At 40.2% G+C, this 23,206-nt stretch overlaps 1 protein-coding gene across 4 annotated transcripts in view; it reads left to right on the plus strand.

Annotated features, from left to right (window-relative positions):
• The first annotated feature begins 1,823 nt into the window (after window positions 1-1,823).
• ITGB6 (integrin subunit beta 6) overlaps window positions 1,824-23,206 on the plus strand; it is a 48,706-nt gene continuing 27,323 nt past the window's right edge. Inside the window, exons 1-5 of one of the 4 annotated variants that reach the window (XM_064434748.1) lie at window positions 1,824-1,953; window positions 4,649-4,816; window positions 5,479-5,707; window positions 20,143-20,219; window positions 20,958-21,037. In XM_064434748.1, coding sequence (XP_064290818.1) covers window positions 20,159-20,219; window positions 20,958-21,037 — 141 coding nt within the window. In that variant the 5' untranslated portion in view covers window positions 1,824-1,953; window positions 4,649-4,816; window positions 5,479-5,707; window positions 20,143-20,158. Of the gene's footprint in view, window positions 1,954-4,648; window positions 4,817-5,478; window positions 5,708-19,720; window positions 20,039-20,142; window positions 20,220-20,957; window positions 21,038-23,206 lie in introns of those variants that run through there. The other 3 variants (XM_064434749.1, XM_064434747.1, XM_064434746.1) reach the window with 3 other exon arrangements.

Consider the following 23,206-nt stretch of genomic DNA (forward strand, 5'->3'; position numbering starts at 1 on the left):
ATGGCTGCTCTTTTTATAGAGGCTATTTTGCACTCTAGTGGATTATTTTAGACAGTAAAAAATTGTTCCTGTGTATCTTTGGTCATTAATGACTTGCAAGACTAGTATTGCAGGAGGAGGAGGAGGCTAGAAAGAGAACCTGATGAGGTTCAAACCTTCAATTCTGTTTTGTTCCCCTCCCCTGTTACTTGACAGGAGTTTTGAAAGGAGAAGAACTAACAGACATATGAAAGACCTGGCAGAAAATATTGGACCAGCTTTCCAGGTGTCACTGAGGGGCAGCAGGTCCAGAGGTGTCTCTCCCGTCCAGACTTAAGAAGATCTCAACTGGCTTTAGCTTTTCATGCAAGCCTGAAGGCTACTGACTGCCAGTCATCCTGACAAGGTGATGACTAATGGGGCAATTAACTCCCTCCCCTAACTTGCTGTCTGTCATGGCAAAAGGAAATAAGAACATTTTTCCCTAAGGAAACAGGTTGGCAAACGGGTTTGGGTCTGTTAAAGCTTTAGTGTTAATGAAATTACATATTAACAAAATATCAAAAAGTTGTTCCAATGAAGAGCAGGTTCAAGCCCATACTGTCTGCTTTGTAAATTACTTTTTAATTCATGTTCACGTGTTGAAAAATTCCCTTTATAGTCAACCTGCAATTCCACAGGAGTAAACTGCAGAATTGATGTAGAGTACTAAAGGAGAAAGATACAGTTTTACATTCTCCACTTCATACAGTAACAGCTTTTCACAGTGTAATTAGTTGATTTGTGTAAAATGAGTTTAAAAGTAGCAGGCATCAGTAATTTGTTTCCATCTCTTTCAGAATGTTGTTTTCTGTTTATAGACCAAAACTGATGCGCATCTGACTGGTTGTTACTTACTATCACCAAAATCCAGCTTCAAATCATTAAAGCTGATGCTTGCAGAGGTGCCCTGTATCTCTGATGGGTTGATATTTGTACCCATAGAATTATAAAATGTTACTTCCAGACCTGCAGACGTGCCCAGAGCACAACGGTCAGTTTGTGATACATCTTTGCTGCTGAATTTCAGAGCTCAAACTGCCTTTATATGGGCAAGTCAAATTTTTTCCTTAGTTCACACCTTTTAGGGAACAAGTTTTAGTATGGATCTCAGCAGAACTTCCTGAAAGAGAAAGGGAAAGGAGTCACCACTACTGAACTAGCCTGCTCTTTATGGTGACCAAGAAGCAGCCAGACTATAATCCAAGAGCCACTGTGCAAAGCTACATGACTAATCTCTATTTTCATTGTGTGGCTGGTGCAGGAAGGAGGATGTAGCACAACAGTCAATTTATTGGGAGAACAATGTAGTCATTCATCAGGGCATTATTCTGAAATAATTTAAATGACAGTAGAGCAGCCCACTCTTGACTAAAGAAAATACAAGTCATTCAAATTCCATATCTAATAAGGAAATTGTTCCACTGACTTAGTGGTTGGCATAAATTACATGTAGCTAATATGTTCCTGTTGCAGACCCTGAGGACTCTTTGTTTATGCTAAATGTGAATATATTTTAGCACATGAATTACTATCCTCCTGCTTGCTTCTTGGGCGCCTCCAGAATAAGTAATACGTTGGCAAAACTTTGCCATTTGTCAGCCAGCAGTCTGGTAGCACATTTGCTCGTCAATCTAATTTTAACCTTTTCTCATACGAGCACTTGGTATTTCATGTAAATCAAGCAGACAGTCTGTCATTCAATAGGATACTATCTTCATAGTCTTCTGAAGTGTGTGCTCTATTGTATGTGCTCGTTATTAAGTAGCAGAGGTAAAGTAAAACTAATGTATTACTTCTGGTTTCTTAATGCCAGAATGCCAGGAATCTCTTTATTACCACAATAGAGACAAATGATATGTCTGCCAGAGGTTCTGGACAATGGGCCTGGTAATGCATTCAGCACTTTCTGAATTGAAAGGTCTGTCCTGAATGGTAAGTAGTGCAATACATCATTATAGGCTTCAGAGCACATATTCTAGGTCTGTTCCTGCTATCACTCTAATTTGCAGTTAATAATATTAAAAAGTATGTTCAACTGATGAATTAAAAAAAAATTTTAAAACAATTTCCCTGTGATTCCAACAAATGTCTTAATAAAATATGATGCTGGCTGCAAAAGAGAATATAATTCATCATGAAATGCATATAAATTAGTTAATGATAATTTATTTTCATAATTTGCATAAAGAACATGAAAGGTTTTGTGGTATATCTTTTACCTTGTAAGGTTTTTCAGAAATTGATTTGGCTAGGAAAATAGTATATATGAAATTTAGCTGTTTTGTCAGTGTTGCTCTACTATTCCTGAATTTAATATCTTTGATTTTTTTAAAACATGAGTGCTCATTTATGAAGACTTAGTAGTAATAATAATAAATAAATAAATAAATAAATAAATAATAATTCTAGCTTATTCAGATATTTTGCTGCATTAAGAATGCTTAAAAAATTACAGCATTGCAATGAAATTATCTGTGGTGTTGTTAATAATTCAGTCCTGCATGAGACCTGTAACCATTTATTGCATGGTACAATAGTTACCAGTTTTATTAATTATGAATATCATATTCTGATCTAAATTTTCCTTGCTGATACTTTGAGTCTATTAGCACTACATTACATTTCACTCCACTCAGGCTTATGACTGATAGAATCAAACTCGTGTATTTACTGCTGAGCTGTGTTCTGAGCAGTGATTTCTGGTGCTGTGTTTGGCCTGGGGCAGACCCTGAGTGGTGCCTGCCTTTGTCCCCAGCAGTCCCCTCCCCAGACAGCAAAGCTCATCCCCTCCTGAAGCCTCACAAAGTCCCTTCTCAGTCCATCCCCACTGTCATGCCCCCTCGCCAGCAACTTCTGTGTAAAATTTACCTCTTCTATAGAATTAATTTGCCTGTGTTGAATTTCTGGGTATGAGTTGTATAAATACATATGATATTTGTTCAATTTCTACCACAAAGTTCTGTTTCTGATTGAAGCCACACTGTAATAGAAGTAAAAAACATATAAAGTGCTTCCATCACTACCTTCAGCATATTTTATAACTACAAATCAAGTGAAGGCATCATTTGTCTTCAGGATGTAAAGTGATATAACCTAACTTAGCACTTGTTTGACCAAAAGGTTTAACCAAAATTAAGTAAATATCTTCAAGGACATAGGCCTGAGGTTTTGGCCTTGAATAAACATATCTCAGATTAATCTGTCCCATAAAATATTCAGATATTTCTATTACTTAATTTCATATAAAAAGGTATAATGGATTTTATTCTCCCTGCTTTGATAAAGTTCTCACATGGGAGTTTGTTTGTTTCTGTATCTCTGTGTTTTATGCCAGGCAGCTGCATTTTTTGCTCTCAGGGATGCATCTAGGCAAATTTAATACAGTCAGTGAGGTAGATTGTCTTAGGCAATGACAGCATTTAATTTCACTGAGCCTCTCAAAAATAATTTTACATGTGGTTTTGTTCATGTCATGTCTGCTCCTCTGGTTTACCACCACTGTTCTTGCAGCTGTGAGTTTTACCAGTTTTACCCAGTTCAAGAAAGTGTATATTACCAATAAATGTTTGCTCTGAAGAAAAGTAGTGAATTTCTGGGAATTAAGGGAGTCTGCATTTTATTGCAGTCAAAATATGTTCTGGTCTTACTTATTGTAAGACTTATTGTTTGTACATTAAGGCACACATAGCTGTATTTAACAAACATCTTTGTCTTCATATTTTCCACTCTCGATCCTTAGGGATTACTGAAGAAATAATCAATCACGGGGACTTGAAATTACAGAATTATGTGTGGGATGTATCCAGCCACAGATTTTTATTTAAGAAGGAAATTGATTTTTAATTCTGTCTCTGTATGAAGAAAAAAATAAAAATGAAAATTATGGTAATGAGTTGCTACAACTGCAGACAACTTGGGTAATATTTTTTCCTGGAGTACATATCTAAGTACAAATTCAGTTCTAGTTATTAGCAATATATTCCTCCAGGTATCAAGGCCAAAATCCAGCCATGTTTTTTGGAAGGTGTGCAATAGGCAAGCACAATGGGGAAGAGTTTTGTCTTTCTCTTTTTATGTGATTTTTTTACATTTGATAGAGAAGTTTTATTGCTGTTTACTATTAGCAAGCCATTCTGTAGCTATTTATATTCCATTTCAGCACATCCACAGGTCTGCAGCATGGGCAGAGTCAGCACAGGGTGCTCTTGCCTCCCCACCCATGTGCACGAGCCCAAAGGGCTGTGCCCCAGCCAGGCATGTGAGACAGGGTGGAAAGGAGCTGCTTATCTTTTCTTTGGGTCTTGAAGAGATGGGCTGGTGGCTTTATTTGCTGCTGTAGGTAGAGGGAAAAGTGTCAGTACTGGTGGTGAGGGGTCCTCAGCTGGGACCCGTGGGTCTGCCCCATGTCACAGCAGCCTGGCCAGGGGAAGGGGCTGGTGGCCTCCTGAGCCCTCTGTGCCACTGCAGGGTGCCTCAGGCACTGCAGCTTCCAGCCCCACTCCAAGAAGTGCCATTTCCCTCCCTCTTCACAGGTTTCTCTAATTCTCAGCTAGGTGCATTCCTAAGACAATATTAGATCCTCATCTCATTTCTGGCTACTTTTTATGTCTTTTCTCTTTTCTTACAGTGCTCCCTCAGCTCCTTAACTACTGCCCAGGGAAATGATGTGAACACTGGGCTGCCTCTGCTCTTTATGCCTGGCTTCCCACCCAGCTCCTTAGAAGAGTGTTACAGCTGCTTGCTGCTCTGATTTGTAACCCAGCTGGCACTGGTGCTTCCTTGTGCATTCCCTAAGGTAATTCTGCCTCCCTGCCATTTCTGCTTTTGTCTGGGGCTTGTCTGGGATTCCTCTGTTCTCTATCCCAAACTAATTGTATTTTGCTGCTCAGATCAAAGAACCTGGTTTTATGTCTATCAAGATAGACATACAATGCAGTTTATGAGGAATAAGCTCCGTTGGGAAGTGTGAAAGCAGGTGCCTGTGAGGTGGAAGCACTGCCCTGCAGAAAGAAGAGACATTAGGATTATAACAGATACAAAACTTCAACATTATTGTTCAAAATAATGGTTTAATTATTCCAGTGTGTTGTGTGTCCCTGTGCTAAGAGGGCCTTTATTTCTTCCCTCTGAAATGGGAAAAGAAAGTGGTTGCTTAAATCCCTATTGATGTACAGCACATGAATTCCAGTTTTGATTTTATGAACAGCCTCTATCATCCTGTCTTGTCTGGACTGCCTCATTCTCATTGTACTGTGGGGTTAGACACACTGTCACCATTCCTATAAATAGCCTGCTTGGTTATGAAGGACCAGTAGTGTTTCCTCTGGGAAGAACAGCATTTTGACTAATGGCCTCTTAGGCCAGTGTTTGTCAGACTTTCTATAGGAGATAGGATTTGGAGAGTAGAATGTCTGCTAAAGAAAGGCACTAATCAAAGTGTTAATGTTTGAAACACAGACACTTGGTGAGTCTGGAGAATCCACAGAGAAAACTGAAGTTTGAAGGAGCAGGATGGTGGTGTGCTTTTAAAACAGAGGCTTGACTTCAGGCTGGTGAGAAGCAAGGCAGCTGCCATGTGGAAAAAGAGAAGCTCTGATCCTGCAGAAAGCTGGGCTGCAGTGCAAGGATGTCTGCAGTGCCAGGGAGTCTGCTCTGCACACGAGACATGTTCCCTGGGGAGCAGCAGGTAAGGCAAGACGTTTTTCTGTAAATTTTTGGAGCGAATGAGGAAGTACCTGTGTGCAGAAAGCCTTGTGTTTCAGGTCTTTAGCTGTTAGTAAGACCTTTTGAGTGTGGAGAGCACAGGCAGGCAAAACACCTCAGAGCTGGTTTAGTAAAGATGGAGGTTTTTAAACTTGTGGATGGAGTGAGGATCCCTGGTTTTAAGGATACAGACAATTTAAGCTGTGTGACCCTGTTCTGTGAACAAATGCCTTGGGGACACCAAGGAGAACATGCACCCTGCTGGCCACGCAGTGAGGGAAGTTCTATTGGCAGCGCGAGAGGTCACACACAACAAGGATCTGAATGACAGGTAGCAAGGCTTGGTGGCTCTCTTCTCCTGACTGTTAAAAGAAACAAATGCCAAGATATTTGAGGGGTTTTCTTACAACTAGCAACCGATCTGGAATTCAGATGCCATGTTCTACAGCCTGGGCAGATTCCAAGGGTGCATTGAATCGACAGCAGCACCCTTTGTGCAGGGCAACTCTGTATGCCCTGCTGCAAGAAGAGAAACAGAGCACTGCATTCAGGGATGTGACTAACTTCTCCTGAAGAGCGAAGAAAGCTCCACGCTTGCCAGTTATCTCTTCAGTGCGTTTCCTCAGTTGTGGCTGGGGCCATCTGATGAGTGTTTCCCTTTCGCTCCCAGCGCGGCGCAGTCTGTCTGCTGTCAGCAGTTAATGAAGTCGCTCGCAAGACGCCATCCCCTGGGGAAAAGCAGGGCTGTGAATAGTCCTGTTACTTGCATCTCTGGCTGCAGTGCTCTCAGCGCTGCTTTTGCTGTGCCACCAGCTCTGATGATTGTGCCACTTCTGAGCAATGGTCTTTCACTCTGGAGCTGCTGCTATTCCCAATGCCAAAAGCGGTGCCTTTCCTTCTGGCAGAGCTCAGTGAGTGCCTCTGTGCTGCCCCAGTGACAGGCACAGGTTCTGAGATACCACAGGCTTACCAAGGATGTGCAGAAAGTGAGTGAGTAAATTTATTGCAGCAAGTGCTTTTAATAATAGTCCTTAGTGAACGTCATTGTCAGATGCCTCATCAATGCACATCCTACAGCAAGAAGGAAAAAACAAAGGTTTTTTCAGAGGACAAGGTTATTTCCATGCTTCTGAAATAGAAAGGCAAGCTGTTAATCTGATGAAAACATCATCTCTTTGCCCAGCTAAGCTTACATGTCTAGGTGTGATTAAGCTTGTGTTTAAAAGGAGTTGTGTGCTGGTCTAGACAGAGGTGAGCTATAAAAGAAGCAAAATCAGCAAAAAAAAAAGAGATAAAGAATGGTGATTCATGATGACATATTGCTCAAAGTATGTAAGATCGTGTAAATACTTATCATGCTGTGTAGGGCATACAATCATTATTTGTGCAAGTAAAGCCAAAAGACTATTCAATGCACTTTAATGACTATGTTTGCAATCTAGCCACAATAACTTTGCAGCTGAACACCTTTGCAAGAAAATTTAGCTAACAATGCCAACAAATGGTGAAAAAGGGAAAAACTAATTAAGGCAGCATTCACTTTGAACATTCCCTGTTCTCTCTTCAGAAGATGTCAGGGGAAAATTATTTTAAAAGGTTTTGTTTCATATACACTGTTTATTATTTTATATCAGAGTTGATGGTCTTAAAAGGCTCCCCCAAACCAAGCTGTTAAATTTTAATTCTCAAAAAGTTATAATGAGGTTTTCAACAAAATGAAAATTAAGATCTTTCTGCATTGTGATCCAAATGTCTGAATCATTCCTACATGAGCAGAGTTATAGTTGTTATTGCATATGAACCTTTGCTCAGGTGCCTCATCCTCCTGCTTATATAAAACCAGAACAAAAACCAGCTCCTTGTTACTCATACTTTTCATACTAATTCTGGTTGGCTGAATTAGTTTAAGTGATTCATGACCTATGTTAAAATTTAACACAGCCTTTAATGTGTTTGGCCTGACACATGGTTCCTTATAATATTGATATGTTTCACCAACCAAGCAATCTGCATCAGCATGCTGAAGCACGCCTTGAGGGGAAAATGGTACAGTAGTCCTGATCTACTTCTCTGCCAAAGCTTTAATTAAACATTCATGCTATCAGTTAATAGTGAAGGAGCTTGGGGAAATGCATGAGATGCTGGTCCTGTCATTAACAATATTTCTTTCTGAAAGTTTAGGAAGATAGGAATATGCCTCATAAATCTGTGACCTGGTTAGCATCTCAATGGTATTGATGATCTGTAATGATCTGTCTTGCTCTCTGGTATGTTATACATAAGAAAACACAAATCCATATGATTTGCTGTATTTAACACTTTTTTTAAAGTAGCACCCAAAGCAGATAGAGCTTAGCAGAGCAGAACTGGAGTAGTGGTGCTCTGGCAGTGGATCTCATCCGTTTCCTGGGGTACAGAGTTGTGAACCCAGGGATAGGCATCTCCTTAGGGTTTGTTTCCCATTGCTGGGACCCAGACAGCCTGAAGGCTGGCAAGGCAATCCTCAGCCTTCTGCAGGCCACTTGTGTGGGAGGTAGAGCCTGGTCCAAATGAGGTTTCATTTAGCACTAGCTGCCCCTGAAATGAGGCTCTGCCAGATTACTTAGTGATGGCACTTGTATGATAAAGCCTTCTGGCTGTGTCTGCAGAGGTGTCTTATGAGGATCATGGAGAGATTGGTTTTTCTTCACTCGGTGTAACTGTCTGGGGGTAGAGAATACAAATGCTGCCATTTCCCCCCAGGGCAGAAAACCTGCTTGGAATGATGAACCTTGGCATCCTTAGAAGATGCTTCTTTCCTTCTTGAAACCATGCTAGCAGCAATTAATCTCATCCAACAGCGGTGGATATTACAACCACAGCCAATATCTCAAATGGTTGTTTAAAATCAGCTCCAGCAAGCTTTGCTCCCTTTCTGACCCTTTCCTGGCTTCCACATCTCTTGTGCTTGGCTGTCCTCCACCCAGGCTTTCAGGCTCAGATTTGGAAATCCCCTGCTCCTGACAGTGGACTGTTATTTTTCTGGCAATATTTACCTGCCATCCTTGTGGAATTGAGTCAAGGCCTCTGTGGTGCCTGTGCTGTTATTCAGTGTGAATAGACATTGTAAACAGATAGAGATTGTCAGATTTCTGCCACAAGAACTGCACTGAGGAATTTCCTCAGCCAGGAAGGCTGCCCAGGCTGGAGCTTGTGAAGTTTTGTCTGACCCTGAGCCTGGATTTGTTCTAGTTGTAAGAGGAGAGAAGCTACTTCTGAGGAACCACCTTCCTCAAGCTTCATTATAACAACAGAAGCAGCACAAAACCATGTTCATGAAGAAAATTATGCACCCTAAAAAACATGAACTTAGAACAATGTCAGCAAAAGGCCAAGTCTTAAAAAAATTAGTTAATATGCAAGTTCAGAAGCACGAGCTAAATCAAACTGTCATTGCTCAACCCACAAACACAGCAAATAAACTTAAGAGGGGATTTTGAAGCAGCAGAAAAGTAGAGAAAAACACTCCTTTTAAAGCGGTCAGGACAAATCAGATGGTAACATATGAGAGCATAAACATCAGTTCAGGATGAAGGAAAAACAGGCTTCATTACTCCCCTTGAGCAAACTGATGATAGAGGAGACCTAGTAAAAATGAATGTTTTTATCAGTAGTGTGATGCACAGGCATCGTGAGCAGCTGTGTGTCAGCACAGCCTGAATAAATAACTGCAATGGTTTTGTTTATTTCTCTGTTTGCTTAAAACTGTGAATATTGATCAAATTTTACAAAATTAGACAGAAAATGGTGACATCATGAGAACGTGACAAATAGGCACTTTCCACAAGTGCTGACACTATTAGATAATCTAAAATCAAATTTTTCCCATGACTTTTGACTGTTACTTCATGTACCCATCTTGTCTAATCTTCATATTAATATGACACAGGCAGAAGAAAGTGTTTCTGTTTTCCCTACATGCAGGAAAGTTGACGCACTACACAGCTGGAGGGGACCTTGCCTGGCTTTGTAGTGTAGAAAGAAAATGTGCTCTGGAGCATCTGATACACCTGAGTTAGGAACCAGTTTGCTCTTGACTGTATCTATGGAAATTGCAGAGTGAGGCACCTCCTGTGTGTCAGCCCATGCCCTGTGTCTGCTGCTCCCTGGAGGTTTGATTGTTGCCATATCCATGACTTGCCATGGTGCTGGGAGCAAACCAGTGTTTGACCTGTTTGAATTTTTTCTTGTTTCTCTATGTTGCTCTCAGACATTGCCCAGCACAATTTTTCTGATCTTAGAGGGCACTCAGATGCCTCTTCCAGATTAATGTTAACTCCTTGACCTCTTTACCTTTTTCTTGTACTGCTTTAAAATTTTGTAGTGTTCCTTTGGTAGTTTGACACTCAAATGTCTCTATTGATTAGGGTGGACAGGGTCTTGCTCTAACTGAGAAAATCCCATCCACCAGATCAGCATCTTACTATAAATCAAAAGAAAAATAATGGTGGAAAGAATCACATCATAACTGACTGAATAAATAACTGACAGCTATGAGTCAGTGTCTGCATTTCTTCCCTAACACAACACTACATGGTAGACTGGTTTTGAATAGGTCTTGTCCCATAATTTCAGGTAATGATTAACTCCTAATGACTAAAACATCTCCAGGAGCACTGATGAGACATTTCACAAAGCTACTCAAGTTCAAAGTATATTCAAGCTTTCACTTTAGCACTTTCATGCAAAAATACTTATTTTAACATAAGCTATTTTAAAACTGCCTCATAAATATAAGTTCAGCAGTACTATTGGAGAATAGTTTTAAGCTAAAATGATTGTATTCCAGGAAAATACACACACAGTATGTGCATGCAGTTTATTATTTATTCCATTTGTAAAACAGAAGCCGTTTTAGTGCCACTGGCAGTGCAATCATTTATGGGATGAAATATAAGTGTACCAGATCACATTGTAGGATAAAAGACTAAAGGAATGAGCAGTGGAAAGAACAAAAACCAGAGGAAATCTGTGTGAGTAGGTTTGTCCTGAAGGAAAATCTCCCACTGCAGGGTTTCATTCCTGAAGAGGGTGTGTTAAAGCATGCAAGATAATAAAGAGCAGCAGATGTCTTAAGAATTGGTGTTATGAGGAATGTTGTAAGGAATTTAGCTTTTGAGAAGAAGGAGGATTTTAACACAAACTGGATGAACTCTGTTGGAGCAAACATGGCATTGATTTTCTGGAACCAAGATTGCTGTAATTGGTATCATTATAACAGATCATGTAGTAAGTTACAAAATAACAGATGATAACAACATATACATATATATACACACACAAACACATCCGTATAATAAGTGAAAAAATTCTGAGAAATAGGAGAGGATGTTGGGGGACACTCATAAGTAATTTTGATGCCTGGTTCTGAAAAGCAGAGCGTGGTGAATAAGTTAGGGAGAAAGAAATATCAGATGGGAGAAAAATGGACAGGAAAAAGAAACACTGACACGTGTGGGAATGCGGTGTGTGTGGCCTGGGTGTTAGGAACAAAAAGGATGTGACACTTTAAAAATAATTTGCACATTATCTAGAAGACAAGCCGAGATGTTTGTGTACAAAACATGCAAAGGCAGGCTAGAGCTGCAGGATCCAGGATGACCCCAAATCTTCCACAGTTAGTGAAGGATGGTGGATGGGTGACCTCTGACTGAAACACACTTAAACTAATGTGCAGTCTTTTAAGAAAACTAGAAATAAAACCAGAGAGAGGTGGCCTGGGCAGAATGGAATCTGTCAAGATAAATGTCTTCTGAAGGGCCACTGAGGAGCAGCCTTTTACAGCGAGGTCTAACTCAGACTGCAAGCATGAGACACAAGCTCCCAAGCATTGCCTCACTGTGGGAGATTTTAACTCGTCAGAAATAGAGTGTAAAGCAAATGTTGCTGATAACAGTAGAGCCAGTTATTCCAGGGTGTAAAAGCTGGCAGATTTCATCAGCAAGCAGTCACTGGGCTGCCATGATGCTATTCTAGGTGATCTTTGTTAGGTAGTGATGACATAGAGCAGCTGGTTGTAGAAAATAACCTAGCTAAAGTTATCCCAACTTGGTTAAATTGAAAATAAATGAAAGAATGAATAGGCCTGTTGGTTTCTCAAAATTTGTCCTTGTGAAGTATTGTACCTAAAGAAATTAGTTAGTGGTATTCATTGGATGAAGGCTCCAAACCTATTAAATAATAATTAAAAATCTGTAATTTGTACTGTGAGGAGACAATGAAGAGTGCTAGCACCTTACAAATCCTTAAAAAAGAAATAAAAATATTAGGAGTTAGCAAAGAGAGTGAAAGCCCCCACCATACCAGATCATCAGTGAAAATGGTATTTTGGGAACCTGGAAGTGGAGGGTGCAGTCAGATCTGTCAAGTTTGCAGACATGCCATCTGTAACAATATTTGAAAAAGTGAAAGTTTCTCCTATCACACAAGTAAAAGGGAGTCTGGTAGGTGGCAAGTACTCTCTCCCTGGTAGAGATTAAAGACTGTGAAGGTACTGCCCAAATCAAACAAATTCTCTTTCTTTTTTTTTCTGTAAATATAATGGTCCAGATCTTGGAGAAAAATGGAAGAATCTGTAGAAATAAAAGCTAATGTTTATCAACTTGAAAAATTTATAAACAAGGTGCAGTAGGCCCATAGTGAAGTGGTGTTTTTTATCCATCCTAAATTGCTCAAAGAAGAAAAAATAAATTTTCAGGTGAAGGATCAAGTTTTGCTTTAAAGACCTCCAAAAACAAAGGAGAGAGAAAAGGCAGAGGAAAAAGAAACCTGACATCTACAGCTTCATCAATTAACTTTAGTAATCTGGAAATTTTTGTATGCATTTTGCAAGAAATAATAAACAATTGCATGAAGACAAAATACAGAAAACTATGAAGGAACAGAGACCTGGAGGTGGTCAGGTAGAATTTAATAGTGCAAGTGCTGGATCACACCCAGACTGAGGTAGAAATTATTTCTGTTGTAAATTGTGGTGGGCTGGTTGGGTAAGAGGAAGGCCATAATGTCTTGGTCAGTCATAGAAGGATCCTGAGAGAACTGAGGTGGAGCCATGGGAAAAGCCACAATGGTCCTCCTTAGGAATCATGTAGGAGATTTAGAGAAGGGATACCTGAGTGCAAACACCATTGTAGGAGGCTTCTCTGGCCAGACTCCTCTGGGCGCTGGGAACAGTCTGTCAGCCATAATTAGGAAAGTACATTGAAGGAAACGCAGAAAAGCAGCACTGGACAAAACAAAGAATGAGGGATATACAATTGCTCTCTATAAATACATCAAGGGGAGGAGAAAGAAGGGCAGGGCAAATACTAGGGAGGAAAGAAGCTATTTTAGTTGCCAGACAATGTTGTCATTAAAATAAATGGATATATATTGAAAGTTAGTCCATCCAGGCTGGAGCTGAGGCAGTTTCCAGTCATGAGAAGAATGAGGTCTCTGAAACAGTCTTCTAGTAAGAGTTACAGGGGCAAACCACTGTAGGTGTGGGTATCACAGTAAAATGGAAGTTATTTGCTTGCAAATTGGATGATACAATTCACGTAGCTCTTGTATAAAGGTGAGTAGAGCCACTTTCTCTTTGCCTCTCTGCCAGAGAGTCAAGCACTCTGACAAGACTTATGATGGATTTCCATAAGTTTATTGAGACAGCTGTGTAAGGTGAAAGGACAATTTTCAGTATCTGTAAGAACCTTTGCAGTGTTGTGCCCTCTCCCTTTTATTACTGTGGCAATAATATTTTTTAAAATTTCTGTTGATTTATTGGTTCTGATAGAAAGCATGATTCCATGGCCTGTGTCATACTGACATGCTACAAAATGTTAAGAATTAACTTTTTTTAAAGATCGGTTTAAAATTTTGATAAATCTATTTGTTAAGTGTCAAACTAGAGCACAACAAACATGAGATAAGAAGGATAAGGTATCAGTGGATCTAATGTTATTGACAGCATTTACATGATTGATGATTTTGAACTCTTGGAAAATATTGTTAGAGAAAATCTGCTCTGCCTTATTCTTTTGGTATTACTCAGCAAAATACTTGGAATTGATTTAGTTTGATTTTATTTTTATTTAGAGGTGGCTCTATTTACATATTCCTAGTGTTGCATGGGTTTATTAGATATTTAATATTGGCAGTCTGACCAGTACTTTAAGAATTGTAGAAGCAGTAATCATTCTGTATAATATTGTTTTTCCAATGTTCCTGTTTGCATGTGAGCAGACACTGTTGGTTTAAATTTCCTTCCTGCTTTCAGAAGAAACACATAAGAATAAGGCAAGATTTATAAAGTACAGTAATAATTGACACTGATAAAGATATTTCAAATGATTGCTGACACTTCAGAAGCTTGTTACCAAGCTTATAACTAAAACCATGGAAGTAATGTTCTGTTTAATGTGAGGGATGGAATTTGAAAAAAGGATGCAAACAAAATTATGATTCTAATATAAGTGAATAGTTTTACAAAGACGTGAATATCTCCAAAGGTTTTTATATAAGTCACAAAGCAAAATATTGTTAAAAGGTAATATCAGTGTCACCTTTTTCCCAAGTGAGTTTGACAGTGCTCATTTTCCTCCTCCAGAGGAGCATAGTAGCCATAAGATGGCAGCACTCTGCACAAAAGGCTTCTGAAGCCATAAATTCTGCTCTTTTCCCAAAAAGAGACAGCAGCTGCTGGCAGGGACAAGTGGTCTGAGCACTGGGTAATTCTGTAAATGGACCCAAAATGAATAGCTCCAGGAGGCTTCAGAAACGGAGCAGCTTTCATGCAGTACCTGAGCCCACTTTCCTCACTATTTAGCAGCTGCTTGGGTGCTAGGCTAAGCACTCTGTTTTGGTTATTCTAAAATGACCTTATTCCAAACCCTGTGTTTTAACACAGCACTATACCTCTGGAAGCCTAAGCACAGGAAAGTCAGCCGTAAAATTATCTTCCGCGTGTAAAACCAGAGCAGAATCACTTTTTTCAAGTGATTTAATCCCAGCTCCACAGTTTAGAATTAACATATGGGTGGTCAGGCCTGAAGACATTGTGTTTACCCAACCTTACAGACTTTTCCAAAAGCAAGCCTGGCCTGCTGCAGGGCTGGGATACAGGGTGCCTTTCCCTTGGTGCTGTTGCAACAGCAAGGCATCACCTTGTCCCTTCTGTGATGGGGCCTGCTCCATCCAATTCAAACCAGGGCTGATTTGAATCTAGCATTAAGCTGAACAAAGTAAGTTATGAAAATCTCTTCAGCTAAAATGCAGGGGTCTGAGGAGCTGTGGAGTCAGTGCTCAGTGTAGTTCCCATCCCCAGCATGATCACCCACCTGCACTGAGCTTGCTCTGCTGTCTCTGCTCCACATTCTTATAGTGTAGGGAAAGAAAGGCATGCCGTGTAACCAAGAAAAGCAAACACAAACCAAGGGAGATTTGATGGGATATGTGGAAATCCCTGGCATAATTTGAGTGTTGTGGACTGGTTGGCAGTCCCACTGCATTTTCCTACGAATTCCACCTGAGCCCTTCTGCAGTTCAGAGGTCTGATTATTCTCTTTGAGCGTGAGTGTGTTTTCAAATCTGAAAAGCAAACAAATCTTTCACGTTGCTCACCCATGCAAAAAAAAAAAAAAAAAAACAAACACCTGAGAACAAAGGTTTCCTCACACCCTTGGCTGGAACCAGCCAGGTCAGAGCTGTGGGCAAGGTGAATACAAGTTCAAAATACCCTGAGTTTCCTGCCTGCTGCTCACTGTACAGTAGGAAAGTAGTCCTTCCTCCTTCGTCCCCTGCCCCTCTGCTTGTTCAGAGACAGATTGGTGACTTCATTCCCTGCCCTCCTCTAACAGCAGCACACTGCTCCGGAAACAAGAGGAGACCAGAGCATGAGTCACAACCTGAGTCACCACTTCCCAACACCTTGTTTTGCTCAGAGCTGGAGGGGAAAATTCATCTCCTCTCTGTGATTCTCAGTCTCCTATGACTCTCCAGAAGAGGCTACAGACACTCTCCCTCTTCTTCCAAAACTGCACTCCATGGTGTGAGCCATGCTTGCAAACAGCACCTGGTGGGTAGGAGAGACCACATCTCACTGGGCTCTGTGGCAGTGTTTTATTGGTATATTAGTGCATGCTAATATCATATCCTAATGGGATATGGTATTAGCACACACCAAGACACAGGAACTGGAATAAAGCAGCTCCATCACGGTATGTTCAGATCTTTGCTTTCAGCAAACTCCAGGTCATTCATACAGGACTCAAATGCTTACAGCAGTTTTTTTGAATGGATGTCATTTTCTGTTGGAGCAATACCCATATCCCACCAAGATGATTAATAAAGAAAGAGAGAGCAGATGTATCAATTAAAAAACAAAAGCAGCAAAATAATTAAAGAAGGAAAAGTTTCTGATTTTGCTGATTTGTTACTTTCACCTTCACTGTGAATTTCCCCATTAATACAACTGTTTGTTAGGGATTGTTTCTTCCTCTTGAAATGTTTCTGCCAGCTCTCCCTGAAGCATTGTCAGATCTATACTGCAGCAGAGACAGAGAAAGAGACAGGACAGTCCTTGTAGAGTCTGTGCAGTACTTGTGTGTGGTTTCTGTCTGTGCTGGACTGGTCTGTGTGCAGAGCTCTCCCACCACTGTGTGGATACTCACATCATCTCCAGCTCCGTAAAGATGAATCAAAGTTTCAAGCTTAGAAACTTTTTTTCAGCCTTCATTGTTTAGCTAACTGATGAAACTGATGTTTCAGGCATTCTCTGAAACATCTGCCATTGCTGTTCTTTGGAACTGGGTCTATCAGGCTGCTGGGGCATATATTTCTGTGCAGACTTTCCAAAGAAAATGCTTTCCATTTCTGCTGGCCCAAGAGTATGGAAGCACTTGACTATGCACCTATGGAACATATGTCTTCTTTGGGAGAGGAGTGTTTTAACCTTTAGGCCTTTGTAGAATCTTCACTGACTACCTTTCAGGTTAAAAAGTTGACTGAAATCTTAAAGTCTACTTTGATTCCCTGCTAGAGATTGTCAGAAGCTTTGAGGATTTGATTGGGAAGTCAACCAGACAGAGAATAAAGTCACCAGGTGATTCAAGTACAAAGCAACCTGCCTCTGACCAAGGGAGTGCAGCCCTTTACCTCTCCCAGATGCATTGAGGGGTAGGAAAAGGGTGGGGAGAAGGAGGCTCTACCTCACAAACTTCAGAAAGCTTTTCTGAAGGGCAGGAAGTGCCTCCCTGCACTTTTGTAAATATTGAGAATCATCTCAGCTGGGGGGCATTCAGACTTTAAATTGTTCCATATTTTTCTAGCCTTTCAGAGAGTGAGTGTATGACTAGATCACTGGGAATTAAGAGCTGGCTTTTGTGTGAAGCTGAGAGGTCAAGGCTATATTTGTGCCAGGAATGGAGGGAAGACTTGCATTGTCCAGCATTGCCTACACTGAGCGATACACAGCTGTTTTCTCTTCTGATGTGTCATTTACAAACGGTAACTCTGATTTAATAGAGACCAGAATTTGCTCAAAAATGATATAGTGGCTGATGCAAACAATCATAATTGTGTTCTTTCTGTACTATAAACTTCCTTTTTGTTGTATCTCATTGAATCAATGCCTTTAATTTGGGTGGGTGATGCAAGACTGTGTTAAAAACCTTATGAAGAATGGGAACCCTGTTGTCGAATCAAGTAATGTCATGACCCCAAAGCATTTTACACATCCTTCCCACATCAGCATGGCTACTCCAGACTGAAATTCTACTCTTCTAGTGATAATTAAAGCAAATAAAGCATTGATCTAGTAGAGGAACTTCCTGGTCAACTTACCTTTCATTTTCACAGGTCATGTTTCAAAACAAGAATCATCTGTCTGCTTCCTGTCTAGGTATTCTTACCTTGCCCAAGGTTTCCTCTTGGTGAACACTGTCTCTCTTTCAGAACCTCTCTTAGGCTCCTGCTCTCTATTTTTTTTATCTTGTCTCTTTTTATTGTTGTTTATTCTGCTACTTTCTTTTCCTTCTCTGCTCTCTCCAGACAATCCAGGGAGATCTAATAGATCTCTTAATAATCGAATAGATCCATAATAATTTGCAGAATCTTAGCAATTTTTTTCAGGAAAGGCTTAATTCAGATAGTCTTTGGCAGCCACCTCACTCAGAGGCAGGCACTTAGCCTCCAGCCATGCTATTCTTGCCAAGCCCTATTTAAAATATTACCTCACAAACAAACAGGGAACTGATAATATCAAACAGAATTTGTAAGTTTTGTGTAGGCTGTATTACTAATTCTCTCTCCACTTCGAAGTTTGATATCTTGAATCCAAGAATAAGTGTTTGCTAATTGCCAGCTGTTCAGCTGGCTGGTCCTTAGTTTGAGACACTGCTGGTAGCTGAAGCACTGCCACCGAGCCCTGTGCTTGGAAGTGCTGCAGTTACCAGGGGCCAGTAGCCTGTGAGAGCTACAAGGTGACCTTCTACACTGAAAGAGAAAGCACTGGGTTCTGGGGGGCTGCAAGGCTGTAGGCATAGTAACAATCTTAAAGGACACATACACAAGTGTCAGACCTGGGGAAGTAGGATATCTGAGTGGCGTATTACAGGAGGATGTTTTTCTTAGCAAGAGCAAACACTTTTTGTTGATTCCACTTCTTGTTGACCTTGTGTAATTACATAGAGTGTTCTCACAGAGTTGTGTCTTCACAAACTGAGGGAACATAATCTAGTCAATGCTTTTTTCATGCCACAGAAAATTGCTGTAGCTGAGCAAGTGCCTTGCAAAGGGCACTCTGAGGGACAGAGAGCAGTTGAAGGAGATTTAGGAATGTTGTTGTAAATAGAAATGTTAAGATATGGTTCCATAACAGCCTAAGCTGCGCTAAATTTGGCCTAACATATTCTCACCTTTCCTGCCAGTTCTGCCTTGAACGCTGGACTGGGCAGCCACAGGGTTTAAGGGACAAAACCAAATGAAAACCAGCCCTCCACCTTCCCCACAGAAGGTGATTGGGTTTGGGTTGGATCAGTTTGAAACACAGCGTGTTTGGACATGAGCGATGACTATTGAGAGCAAAGGGGTGGGAACACAAGGGCAGAGCAAAGGTAGTCCTGATGTAATCCAGCGTGAGTTGCTATTGAAACTGCCCACAGTCTGTGTAAATACTAGTAAAATTGGATGTGCCTGGGAATATTTCCAGGCACTAGAATGAGATTGCCTATGCTATTAGACTGTTAAAATGCTCCCTGGCATGAATTTGACCTGTTCCAATCAACACTCACTGCAAACAATTTCTGGGCACAACTTGGTTGCTAGAATGGTCCCAAAAGGTACTTTGCAATCATAAACTCGAGTCTTTCTGTGCCAGTTGGCCTCAATGCCAAGGAATGTTTCAGGCATGTTGAATTTAACCAATACAGACCCATCCCTACTTTGACTATTGCAAATCCTTATGAAAAGACAGGACTCGTCTTGAAAAAATGATTTTTAAAACAGATAATAGTAGAGCATAAAAGATGGGAAGACATGAAATCCAGAAATAAGGAATTTTATTTCCTTTTAATAAGATGGTAAGAAATAAGTATTTTGCATTAATTTCAGACTGGGAAGGTGACGGAGAGATAGCAATAACTTGTTATGCAGTTGTTTCTGTGCTGCAGAATATTCGGCACTTATTAGGCAGAGTTAAGGCTGACATGATTTTTTTTTCAAGCCAGTTGCTGTACTGGGAATAAAAGTATTCCTCCTTCTATATATTAAAAGAATCTACAACTGCAGCATTTCTCTTTCAGTTTGGAATGTTAATAAAATCAATGTACTTGGTATCTTGAGGTACTAAAGCAAAGTCCTCAGTTTTAATCTGTTATTAGTTTGGGGGTTTTTTCCTTCACAATTGCCTTTATGAGTTTCCCTCCACATCAGGAAATCTGAAAAACTGGAATTTTTTCTTCTCTCCAGGTATACTCACTCGGCAATCATAATGATCCATCTCCCCTCGGGGCGCAATTAAAGGTGTTATTTTGGAGGAGCTTTACGAGGGTTGTTGTACAGCACAAACGCGGTCTCCGGGCTGGGTTGCTCTAGGACCCAGAGTGACTGGGACTGACAGAAATCCTCACCTGAATGAATTTTCCCCGCATGCCTTATAAGGAGTCCAGGAAAACAAGGAAGTGATAACCATGTTCACGTTACTGTGTGCACAGCTTGTCCTCTCTACCTGCCCAGGTAGCCCTTGTTTTCACTTTTGTTCATGGTGCGTCCCGCTGGGGTTGAAGTTTCCTCGCGATCCGGTGTACGTGACATCTGAAAACATACTCTCCAGGAATGCATGGTTTTTACGACATTCTACCTTTATGCAGACGATAATTAACAAGCTATTATTTTTTTGTCATGCAGCCAGCACTGAAAACGAATGGGGATTGAATTGCTTTGCCTCTGTTTCCTATTTCTGCAAAGAAATAACTATGTGCAAGGTAAGGCTCAGGGGCAGGGAGATCCCTTTCAAAACCATTTTGCATTGTTTCTTGATTGAAGTTGACATGAAATAGCTTTCTGCCTTCTATATATAATCTTTCCTTTCTATTTAATGACTTTTTTTGACAGACTGCTGTAGGGCTGCATTGCCAATTCATCTAAAATTTCGTGGTCATTACATAGCACAACAGGTTTGAAAGAGACAGACATTTGAGCAATTTTGTTTTCACTAATCACAGTTTGATCTGCTAAGAATCTTTCATATTATACGTATGGTTGAGTGTTTCTCTGGTAGTTACACAATGGACAAAAATGGTATCAAGTATCTACAGAGCTCAGTGAAGCAATATTAAGCATACAGAGTGAGCATAAATCTGTTCTTTTAATGTCCCTTTCTTTGTGGGAAATGACTTACCTACACCATACCAGAAACACATGTAACGCTCTATCAGGTGCACTGGAGAGAACAAGTTAACATGTTCTGAGTGAATGCCACCCATAAAGCACGCAAAAGGAGGTATGTTAATTGCCAGCAATTCTGAGGTTTTAATCTTTATTGGAGAGTTAATCTTTTACCAATAGAACTACTGCTAAGAAGAAATTTTATCAGTAATCCTAAATATGGCTAAATATGTGCATTTTTCACCACCCACTTTCTCTAAATGACAAGTTTCTTCATAAATTGAATGATTCAGCATATTATTAACAGCCTTTTATCTTCTTGGATTTAAATTCAGGGACCTGTTCTCAGGAAAGCACAGTGACTTGTGAAGATTGTTTGCTTTCCGGACCACACTGCGCTTGGTGTTTGCAAGAGGTAGAGTGATAAAAAAAAAATTTCAAAGTAAGACTTGAAGTCTTTGTAGTCACTCCGAGTGACGATGAAGTATTGACTTAATTGGGTCAGCCCAGGGTTTTGTAATGCATGCAGAGCTTAGTGAAGCCTTCCTGGGGAGCAGAAGTGGAATTTAATCTACTCTACGTGGTCTGTTATTCATAGGATTGTTGTTAGGAGGTTTGTTTGTTTCTTTGTTTGTTTGTTTTCTTGTTTGAAAAAACCATGAAAACATCAAGCTTCCAAATCTCAGGCAGAAATAGAAGTGTTATTAGGGGTCTCAGGTCATCAGCCCGAGGGCTGGCTCACCCTCAGCACTGATGCTGTAGCACCAGACACAAAGTCAGAAGCCAGACTGTATCTTACAGATTACCTGCCAAGCCAGACAGCATAAACAGAAGGTTTGCAGGTATCAACAGTGTAGAAGTTTGCAGATGTAAAACTTCCATATAGAAATTATTAATCTGTGGTTGATTTTAAGTATGACAATAATGTTGGCTTTATAATTTGTATGATATAGATGTGTTTTGGCTAAAACATTGGACTTTAAAAATATATTTGGATTTTTTTTTTGTTTCCTATACCTTTGTTTCAGATTTTCAGTGCAACTCTGGGGAAATGACCTCACATTTCTGCTTTTAAAACTGTCTCCCATAAATGGTGCTAAATACCATCTCCCCACTTCACAGTAAATATTCTAGCTCTTAGTTCATTAGCATTAACAAGATAGTCAGCTATCGCAACAAAAACTTGACAGAAATACTAGAGAAATAAAGTCCCCTTCATTTTAGTTTCTGGATTGCACCTTTGCTGCTAGTAGTTTTTGTTGGTTTTGGGTACAGCAATATGACACAGCATGGGACTAAAATACTCTTTATGAAATGGCTCAGAAAGAAAAAACTGCATGTTTAAAAAAAAATCTAAAAAGACTAAGTCTTTTGCCATTTGCAAAATACATTACCATGGAGGTCAAAAAGACCCCACATTTGTGTGTTTGCAGTAGTTTTTATATTTGTACTATAAAACAGGATTTTGTTGAAATTGGATCACATAATTTTGACTACTGCTATGTATTTTCAGGGGAAAAAAGAGCCAAATATAATTTATTGATTTAAAAAACCCAAAACCAAGCAAAAAAAAACCTGTGGAACTATTGAAAATGTCACTGTAGTAAACATGATTTTTCTTCTTTGTTCTTAAGCTCATTCATTTCTTTGTTAGAAAACAGCAGATCAAGCATGCAAAAGGCATAAGAGCTTTAGTGTCAGAGCAAACAAAGGCACCTCCAAGGAAACCACTGTTTTCTGTAGGATAAGAACACACTTTAATTGTGTGTAATTGTATTTGCAATTTGAGGTTGTCTCTTCACACATTTTGAAAAGTTACAAACTGTGCAGCTAAAGGAGACGATATGGATCTCCCTGCAAGAGGTTTATAATGGTACATGTAATTTATGTGTGGTGTATTCAAGAAGCAGTGAGTGAGAGTTTTGCCTGGGCAAAGGCATCAGGTTCAGTCTGTAGAATAATAAACCACTGTTCCCAGCAGGTGCCTCAACACTTCCACCAAAATATATAAGATTCCTGACAATTTTCAGGCATGAAGGGTGATATTTTGGTGGAAAAAAAAGGTCATAGTTCTGTTTTTAATAGGTATAAAGTAAACCTGTTTTGTTTTGCATGGAAAGTTTTTCAGTGACTGAATTTAGAGAACAATGGTGGCTTAATGGCTGATCCATGGGTTGCTTGTCCAGCCCTAGGAGAAAAGAGCAGATGCATGGTGTGGGCCCATGACCGTCTGCCAGGAACTGAATGTTTCAGAGCTGATTCTGCCAGGCATTGCCCAGGTTTTGTTCAAAAGGGCTTGCAGGCCAGAGCAGTTTCCAGGACACACCTGACTGATTTTGAGAATCTTAACTCTAGACATAGCTCTGGGAAATGGTAATAAGGCACAGAAGCCTCCTTGTAAAAGTAACCATTAACTTCACCACCATGTGAGGTTAGAACCTACCCTGTAGCAGTGCTGTGGAAAGGAATGCATATCAATGCTCTGAACTGAGTAATGACAATAAAGTCTGAGATATCCAATTGATCTCTATAGGCTTTTGATTTTCTCTGGCTGGTAGGTGATCAAGGAGGATGCTGTGCCAAA

The sequence above is a fragment of the Passer domesticus genome, chromosome 10, assembly GCF_036417665.1.
Source record: "Passer domesticus isolate bPasDom1 chromosome 10, bPasDom1.hap1, whole genome shotgun sequence".
NCBI classification, from domain to species: domain Eukaryota; kingdom Metazoa; phylum Chordata; class Aves; order Passeriformes; family Passeridae; genus Passer; species Passer domesticus.